Source organism: Neodiprion lecontei, chromosome 1 (genome assembly GCF_021901455.1).
Source record: "Neodiprion lecontei isolate iyNeoLeco1 chromosome 1, iyNeoLeco1.1, whole genome shotgun sequence".
NCBI lineage: Eukaryota > Metazoa > Arthropoda > Insecta > Hymenoptera > Diprionidae > Neodiprion > Neodiprion lecontei.
The window spans coordinates 26528994-26539107 of NC_060260.1; the positions used below are offsets into that span (position 1 = coordinate 26528994).

The window sequence follows — 10114 nt, forward strand, 5'->3', positions numbered from 1 at the left end:
TACTTATATGGGAAAACAGTAAGAACTGAAAATTCTAATGAAGGAAGTTCGGTTATCGGTCCATGTGAAAGGATTTCATTATTTTATCACATTTTAATATGAAAATCGCGTTTCTTGTCAAATTTTGATGAATCGAAGCTCGTTTTATCGTTGATGATTATAAATTCTTCGCAAATCATCTGGAGCGCAACTTCAATAACGCTAGTATATGGGGCGTTCCATGTGAACTCGACCAATGATTTTCCGTCAGAATTTTTTATTTGTTTCAAGATTTTTTATACGATTCTCCGATCACAAAAAAAGCAGTCCTGAACTTTTCCAATTTTTTTCCTATAACCGTTAATTTTGATGATTATTCAAAGCTATCTAAAATTGGCATTTTTTACAACTCTCAAAAAATTTTCAAAAATCTTTTCATTTCGATCATTTTGACATCGGCCAGTGACGGGACGATTTTTTTTTTTTTGATTTTTTATAGCATCTTGAACGTCTTAAAAAAACTACATACCATATTTCAACGTTTACCAAATTCTCCAAAAATTACCAAACATTTTGCGTTCAACTCTGAATCTTTTTACGCAAAGACGTAGAACCTTCAAGGAAATCGAGAATGGTGAGGAAAAATCATTGGTCGAGTTGACATGGAATGCCCCCTATGCACTTTGAAAACTGTAATTTGAATAATTATAACCAGCTATAATGATTGCATACAATTTTCTCAGGCTCTAGTCCATATAAACCTAAAAACAAATTTATCTCGAGCAATTTGTAGAGACTTGGTAGTAAAAAAATGACCTATAATTCATAAAAATCGCAAAAATGAAAAGGTTTTATTGTTCACGATATTGAATCAATAAACGGACTATCCTAAAATTAATCAAGCTTTTCTGGTTGAAATTTTTCTGTGCCAAGTAAATATTGTACGAATTAAACGTAACTTGGCGAGCTTCGATCACAGCATTTAAACTTTGATTTCTTGCAATCTTTCTATGTTATTTTCTTCAGCCTGTTCCCTCAACTCGTACCGTTGTTCAACTATTTATATAAATTGTATATGTAGAGCGAGAATCTCCAGTTTTTCTGTTTTCGTTAGCCATCGTTCCCTGCGGTTACAGTTAAACATCATTGGAACGGAAAGTAAAATTCTTCCGTAGCGGAGAGTCTGCAGGGATCAATCAGCTGTAACTTTGCTTTCTGTCCTCTTCTCCCCGTAAAGGTTTGGATTTTTGGTGACATTTGGTGTTCCGTATGGCTTGCCGTAGACGTGTGGATGTGCACGGCCTCGATTCTGAACTTGTGCGCCATTAGTTTGGACCGATACTTAGCTGTCACAAGGCCAGTGAGCTACCCACAGGTATAACAACGATAAATCAATATATTCATTCCGCTAATATAGAACCTAAAATAGAGGCGCGTTATCGATAACGTGGACTGAATATGCATGCGCCAGACTATAACGAGGTGAAATAACTTCATCGATATTACGGGTCCCGGATTCTTTCGGATCAGTCACGATCAAAATCACTAAATTCGATTTCACGCCAAGTTACCCCAAAGTCAATTCATCAAACGGACAATAAATTGAAGAGTGTTAAAAAATTGTTATTTACTCTATTTATAAACCTGATACTGTGAATTTCAAAAATTGACTCACGCATTTTTCTTCTCTTAATCACCTGAGAGTTACTTAATAATTTCAGAAACCCCGTGATTACGCTGAGGTGAATTAAAAAATTCCTAACAATCTTCAAGTTGACAGTTGTCTTCATTTTACACTTAAGCTATTACGTAATTACGAGCATTGAAAATTTCGAGTAGCATTCAACGCGGCAACTTTTCTACGAGCGTAATAATTAATCTTTGTCCCGCAACGAGGAATTGTTGATATGTGGTTTTAAACGCAGATCATGTCACCAAAGAGGGCTCGACTTCTTGTGGCGACTGTCTGGGTCCTGAGCTTCGTGATATGTTTCCCTCCTCTTGTGGGCTGGAAAGACAAAGAGGTATAATTAAACTTGATCAATTATCTTCTTACCCCATCGCGGATGTATAAAAAACGCGTTAAAACTAACGTGACACAGTTCGACGGAGCAATTGGTCTAAATTCCCGGGCGATTATACTTTTTCTGTTACAACTGCAAAACAGCCGGTAGAAAATTACTTTGGAACAATTAAAGTTGTAAAATGAACTAGAAATAATTGTGCTGTCGCACGAACGTCTGAATAGCGAATTGGTGCAATTATCAATTACACCCACATTGAGCGTTGCGATTGTAACTTAATATCCAGGAATGACGAAATCGTGTTCCACGTTTACAACGTCCTAATTACCAACAATCGGATTTCACGTAACTTCGTTGAAATTTCGTCATCTACGTGTACATGTACACACACACACACATATATACATATATATATATATATATATATACTTATATATACAACTATATACCAACTTGGGGGCTGCTAATTTGTACGATACAATTCTGAACAAAAGATATAAAGGTCTGAATTACTCGAAGACACGATGTGGGACGTGTCAATAAGACGGATCCAAGTTGTTACGCGTCTATTCATCAGTCAATTCATTTCGTTTCAAATTTGTCGCCTCAATTACTTGAAATCCAATTACACCAATTGCCGCAGCAAACGTGACTCTGACAATAAGCGAGCGAGCAATGGAATCACGGCGTAAAACCAACGGCACGCGATAATACCGCTGCTGTTATCCCGATCACGATAGTAACACGTGGGATTTTGTGTTTCGGTTACTCGACTCTTGGGTATGCTTAAGTTATACCTGAAAGAGAATAAAAGTGAGCCTCTCATTTTCTCCACCTTAACTCTTCTCGTTTTCCATCCCAGGTACACGCACCCTACAACACGACTCTGTCGCAAACCGGACCCTTCAATATGACCACAATTTTTATTCCGGTCGCTCCCTGTCCCTGGATATGCGAACTCACCAATGATGCCGGGTACGTCGTATACAGGTGAGTCGACACTGTTGAAGCCATTAATTATCCATGACGTTGGTGAAATTCGTACTCGGTCATAAAGTGTCCGTAAATTTTGGTAACGAGGAATCTTGAAGCCTCCGTATAACGATGTCATGCTCGAAAATTGTAACGAAGCTGCAATGCTCAAAGGTCCGCGAGGCACGGTGTCTGAATAATTCATTCGACGCGATATACGGTCATCGCAATTTGTTTGATAATTTTCAGGCCTGACATGTAATATCCGGAGTTTACTAGATGACAAAGTTGCGTACGTCTACTTTGCAGTCAATCTAATGCATACCCTCCGCAAAGACCCACGGTGATAAAAATACCTTCGCCCTGACCACATACGACTGGATGTATTGCACGGTATACGTACGCGCAATGACGGAAGTTGAGGCGAATTTCAAAGAACAGTCGCAAAAACCGCGCATCTACGTACTTACCCAGATGCCACGCTCATGTGTGTCCATACGTCCTGTGTTGTGTCGGAAGTGTTTTCAAACATTGAGAAAAGCCTGGCCGGGACAGCTACGCTCGATGTATAACAACTACCGTGCAGTAAGTGAGAGAGAATGACGAGGAGAGGAGCGAGAGAAAAAGAGAAGTTGAAAGGAAAATAAAATAATGGAAAAAAGTTTTCGCCACCCTTGGAAAGAAAAAGTGACGACTATTTTCGAATTAGCATGAGGATCCGGGGCGGTGTGATCTTGTTTTGAAATCACTTAAAGTTTCGACAAGCGATCCAAGGATTTCGCACACGGCTATAAAGTCTTTACCCACATAAAGTTGTGTTGATTTTTTCACCTCGCATTTTTTACTTCGCTTTCTTTCTCTTTATATCGGTTCGTAAAATTCCTCACTCCGTAGTCATCTTTGTAATGCACGGTAGTTGCAGGTTCTATTGTTCTTCCCAGTTTTACGATGCAAATAAAGGAGCGAATGATAAACTCCGGGATTCATGATGGCAATTAAAATGAACAAACGTGCGAATGAATATTTTTCTCTTTAATGCGAATCATTAAATGCTTACTTAAAATCGGCGTTTTAATTTCATCTGATGTATTCAACGGCACGAAATTTTTGACGCTGCAAAATATATCAGCTAATTGCATGATAATTCTCGTAGATACAACCCTGGCAATAAGTTAAACGTAGTTGAACGAGATATACGGATCTGCTCTTATTTCGGTGTTTTTCATCGCCTGAAACGTATCCTGTATTTCCTAAATTCGGTGTCGAGTTCGGTTGCCATGCGTTTGTAACCACCCATCCAAATGATACCAATTTCTAATATACCATCAACCGCGATCCGATTCGTGAAATCGCATTTTATTCTCCGTCATTGATTGATTATCGATACGATGGCAAATATGAAATTTTAATTTTTCATTTGCGTAGCGCACTCGGTTCCTTCTACATCCCAATGCTGGTTATGCTCTTCTTCTACTGGCGAATATACAACGCTGCTGTGTCGACGACGAAGGCGATCAATCAAGGATTTCGAACTACAAAGGGCTCGAAAATGCTCGGCTCACGGTAAGCATTGAAATGTGGAGAAGTTGTGTTGTTCTCCGATGTAAGCAAACATTCTCATCCTATCGCAAATTACACCCGTCCTCTGTAAACATGAATCAGTGAAGACCCCATGGTATCTACTTCGCTTTTCAAATGAACCAATGGAAATCGAAATCAGCGATATGACTGCAATTTGACTCGAGTCACTGGTTCGCATTCATAGAGCACCGCGTGCAATTTGGGATACCCGTGTCAATGGCTGGCCGTTGTATCCATCAATAGACGCAAACACGGAACGAGCCTTTGATCTTGCCGAGGGATGAAAAAAATAAAATAAAAAATAAATGTTCAGTTAACCACGATCAGCGGACTACCGCGACACGCTCGTCTCTTTGACGCGTTTTAATTAACACCGGGCAACGCCTGATTGGTCCTCAATCTGGTTCTCCGATTCTCCCCGATCAAGGTTCGACGAGCAGAGACTGACATTGAGGATCCACAGAGGTCGCGGAAGCCTTCACAACGGCAGCAACAACGGGAGTCCCAGGAGCCCGGAGTCAGGTCGCAGCTCTGTGCGGAAAGAAAAGATCAAGATATCAGTTTCCTACCCGAGCACTGATACTCTCAACACTAAATGCAACACCTTGGAACGCACACCGTCAAGGTGTTCGCAGATGTCGGTGCACTACAGCAACGGACAGACTCAAACGCAGCTGTGCCCGAGTCCCAGAGCCGCTCACCTCAAGGTATAAATGAACTTGTGGAAATCCAACAGAGTCCGAAAGACTCGAGCTGGGCTCGGGTGAAAACACGTCATTTGCGTCATAGTGCCACCAGATCTACTCGGCATCTAGCTTTCTCTATAACCCAGTAGTTGTGCTTTTCACTTGTCAGGTGGGGGGTGTGAACAGGGTAGGAAGTACCAGGAGACAGAGCCGACGAAGCAGCTGCGAGAGCCAAGTTACTGGCGACGATGCATCCCTTCGCGAACTGGCTTCTGGTGTCGACGATAAACCCTGCAGAGTGCCGAAGATGGGGAAGAGGAACATAAAAGCTCAGGTGAGAAAACATCGTTGCAGTAACTCACTCTCATCCATTTCTTATCCATCTCCTCGCTATCTTGTGAACGGGGTTATGAACTTCGCTGGTGTAGGAGAAGAATGTGGTGCATCTTGACGTCTTGCAGTCCTCCTTGATTTATTGGATTCTCTTTTTTTTTACACGCGAAATATGGTGTTCGGTCCTACAACGTCGTCGTGCCAAAGATAGGAGGCATTTTTAAGGTTTATTTCAAAGCAAGAGTCAAGGTCGGGGAAATTTTTTTAACACCGCACCGTTATTTTTACCTCATGGTAACAAATGTCCGGACAGTGAGCACTTGGCGTTGTAATTCAATTCGAGAGGCACCGTTTGACGTTTTAACCGAGGTAGTGACATTGACGGAACGGCCGATTCGATCGCTCTGGACGAAAATACGTTTCAGACATGTATCACCCGAGGTTTATAAACTACAGAGTTCAATCTCGTCGTGAGATTGCATTTGTGTATTTTACTGTAGGGTGCATAAAACGATGCAACTCTGTTATCGTACTCTCTGTCATTACGTGTCTAACTCATGCATGTGCTCATTTTCTTGAAGCTTTCACTTGTTCCCGTTCATATTTTTTCAAACAGAAAAACATAGAAAAACATTGGGTTGAGTGTTGTTTGTATTGTTTGCAATACAGAGAAGTTGACGCGGCAAGCTTCATCTTGCTTTTTCTGTAGAAAAATTTGACCAAGTTCCAATATCGTCTTTTTCGAGCAACAAACAAATAACTCAATTTTCCGCATTGTAACGGATACCCAGAGAATAACGCCACGATGAATTATCGTCATATTTGTTACGAGTTTTATTTATTTACTTCAGCCGTTTTGAAGTACAATTATGATAATTACTCACGCAACATTTATAAAAAAAGGAAACCGGCGATACTGCCTGAGGTTAATTACGAGGACACCCAAGATCAATACATATCACATATTTCTGCGTTTAACAACTTCCGTAAAATGAAGAAAAAAACATTCAAAACATTGCTAAAACATCCGAAGCAATTCCGCACAAAGGCGTCGCGCGTTTTAAGCTCATGAAAGGTTGACCAGTCAAAGGGCAAGTGAAACGCGTATTTTGTTATTCAAAAATCAAGAGTATCCAGACAGTAAATTATACATCGATATACAACGCAAATGGAAATCAGAGTCGAAGGTCTGGTTATTATCTTATTTTCTGTCTTTCTTCCCCGTCGGCTGTCCACCTTCCTCTAAAAGGTGAAGAGGTTCCGAATGGAGACAAAGGCCGCCAAGACCCTGGGCATCATCGTCGGCGGATTCGTCCTCTGCTGGCTTCCATTTTTCACAATGTACCTGGTGCGAGCGTTCTGCCCGAATTGCATACACCCGACGGTCTTCAGCGTCCTATTCTGGCTTGGCTACTGCAACTCCGCCATAAACCCCTGCATATACGCCTTGTTCAGCAAGGACTTCCGGTTCGCCTTCAAGAGGATAATATGCAAGTGCTTCTGCAAACGGAGAGCCAACACCCTCAGACGTGGCAGCGACGGGAGTCAATTAGCGACCCGGTAAGTTCATCCCAAAGCACAACTTTACGCCTGTTTTCTCCAGCTGAAAGAAAAAGGTGGAGAAATCCTTGGTCGAATCGAAGCAAACCATCTGCACCGAGACGCCCAACGGAACATTGATTATTCCCGGTGGTTCATTGCTGCCTGAAGTTTCTCCCGATACTTATCAAATCCGCAATTTATTATTCGCAATCACGCGATCCAGAGACATAGGCGAGTCGTAGGTGCAGTGATGTATACTCCGTTAGTAAATATCTACGAGCCAAGTTTAATCGAGACTTCTGTTTTTCACTACAATTTTTGCAAACCAATTCCGCGAACGCGCATTAATCAAGTGACCATGATCACAGCCTTCGCGTTAAAAGCTCAGAGATGTTCGTACTAAGTACGAGAGAACCGCTTTGAAGATTGGTCAGCGGAGCTTTTCGCAAGCCTCGTCATGTCCGGCAATAAAAATCGTTTATACAATCATTTTCGCGCCTGCATGCATCTGCCGGAAGTTGGTTGAGGAGATTGTTGAGGTAGAATAGCGTCGTTGGCACATCGCGTCCGTATCATAATGTCTGGAAAGTGATAGCACATACGTCTACAATGTATCACGTCTGTCCGCGACGCATAACGTACCCGCTAAGGTGTGTAAGACGTAGTGCAGGAGAACGATATTACCCAACATTGCGGTAATAACCCTCTCGTATCTTTACTCGTGATGTTCCTGATGTAAATGCCTTCCGCGTACTTGCATCTTTTGTACGATGTTGTGTGTGGGTGCCCGTTTTTATTCTCCTCCTCCTTCCTTCCTTCCTTCCTTCCTTCCTTTCTTCCTTCCTTCCTTCCTTCCTTCCTTCCTTCCTTCCTTCCTTCCTTCCTTTCTTGCTTCCTTCCTTCTTTCTTTCATCCATCCAACGCCTGGTAGGTACGTAAGAATGCCGCAGACCAGACGTGACGACCGAGAATGGGATTTCTTTACAGCAGTAAATCTCAGTAGCGATGCAACGCGGAGCATATAAGCTATATTTCCTACTGTGCATTACTCAAATTACTCATTTCTCGTGGAGATTTACAACCGCGTACCGAGGCGGTGAAGAAATCGGTTGCCTACTTGTAGCGCGGATTCCAGTTTCGAACATAATTTTCTGGCTTTCTTTTTGCCCACAATTATGTAGGTACCTACTATTCCACCGTTGAAAATAATTTTCGCGAACGTGAAAAAATCTTTCGTGAATAAACGCATCAATTACGCGAGTCTAGTTTTACGAAGCTTATTGGACGTTTTATGACATTTCCTGACAGTAATATTTCACCCGATACAGGTTTTTTAAAATTAAGACAATTTATTCACCGTGCCTTCTGCAAGAATTTGTATAAATTTGACCCTAAGGAGCATCGAGTCATTTACCGATTTAAATGAGAATCTAACGACACGCGGAGCGCGCTAGAATAAGAAATTTACACGTTTCAATTTCAGATGCGATCGAAGTCCTAGCTATTCGGTGAGGACGCCTCATCACGGCGTCTCAATTGAGGATTCCGATCCTGATCCGGGTTCGGATCACAACGCGCATTCGCAAAGCGACTCCAGGTGACTGTAGCAAGTCAGGTCTGGCGCGCAGAGGGTGGCTTTCAATCCAAGGACTTCCAGGGTAATAATTTCGTGAAAAAGTTCGGTGCAACTGCAAGAGAGACGATAGGGCAACTCTTTGCGGGGCTAGAGGGCTGCCTTAAGTCTCGCGGTTCAACCTTATTCACATTCGTATCAATTCGGTTTTTCTTTTGTGGGTCTTTTTTTTCAAGGTATCCAATTCGAAAAGGGACATTCTTAAAGATCGCGGTTCTATACGCGTCGGATACATATTTCATATTGTTGGTTAGTTACGCGTTTTACTTTGTCTGCCTCTCCATAGTCCGCAAGAAGTCCTTTGTCCAATTTAAGTTACTTCTATTTTGGTACTTGTATATATTTTTTTTTTTTTTTTCACATTCACTTTATACCGCATATTATATTCTTCCGAGAAAATATTTCACGAAAAACTAACATTAATTTGGAAAGCAGGATATTGTCAGCCCTACGACGTAAACTCAGCTTTTCTTCTACGGAAAACCCTTTCGACGACGTTGGCGCGCCAGAGCACTGGCCTAAGAAAATAAAAATCACGTAATCATTCAACGTGGAACATAATGATATTCCATTTATCACTGACAAATAATTCTAGTCAAGGTACACATCGGTACATCATATTGATATAATACGCGCGATAAGAAAAATTCGATTAAAAAAAAAAAAAAGAAAAAAAACAGTCAAAGCACGTTCATATCGAGTCTATGAACAAATATAAGAAATACTTACGCGTATAAATATAAGTCAGCCAGTCGCATACTCATGCACATAATCATTAAGAAATTGTACATTTTCACGTTTATTTCATCTGTCAAAGAGAAAAAATGAAATCTACTCGTAATGTATAGACCGTATATCTATACGTATGTATGCGTATATAAAATATCGATCGAATCGTAAGACACATCGTGTGACGAATATCGTCAAGGGGCTTAGCGCTTAAATCAAATTCAAGAAAAAAAAAAAAATATATGAATGAATAATACTTGTTGTTAACTATTAATTAATGTAAATACAAATTGAACGCTTCTTTACTATTTAAATGTTTCGTCCACGGAAACAGGATATCCTGATTGGTGCATCAAGTTATACATTATGTAAGGAATAAATAAAGTACGTTCTTCAATTATATCGTAAATATGTATACAGAGAATGTAAAATGGTCAGAGCACAGGCCAAAAGAAACTAACTTTGTCATTATTAACTTACAGGTACGTCTGCAATATGTTGACAAAGGAATAATAATATTAATAATAATAATAACAACAACAACAACAATGATAATAAGAATAAACAAGAGAATTATTGAGCATTATAAATTAATGTGAACCAACAAAATTTTTCGTTGGCTAAAACACCCATGT

The 10114-nt window shown here is 40.6% G+C and overlaps 1 protein-coding gene across 6 annotated transcripts in view; it reads left to right on the top strand.

Moving 5' to 3' along the window:
- The window catches only part of LOC107221926 (octopamine receptor Oamb), a 120388-nt gene extending 110661 nt beyond the window's left edge, over positions 1-9727 (top strand). For 5 of the 6 annotated variants that reach the window (XM_046731398.1, XM_046731394.1, XM_046731387.1 and 2 more), the window contains 8 exons: positions 1217-1354; positions 1905-2003; positions 2866-2993; positions 4401-4538; positions 4984-5263; positions 5412-5576; positions 6825-7135; positions 8601-9727. In XM_046731398.1, coding sequence (XP_046587354.1) covers positions 1217-1354; positions 1905-2003; positions 2866-2993; positions 4401-4538; positions 4984-5263; positions 5412-5576; positions 6825-7135; positions 8601-8718 — 1377 coding nt within the window. In that variant the 3' untranslated portion in view covers positions 8719-9727. The remainder of the gene's footprint in view (positions 1-1216; positions 1355-1904; positions 2004-2865; positions 2994-4400; positions 4539-4983; positions 5264-5411; positions 5577-6824; positions 7136-8600) is intronic. The other variant, XM_046731414.1, reaches the window with a different exon arrangement.
- The last annotated feature ends 387 nt before the right edge of the window (positions 9728-10114 follow it).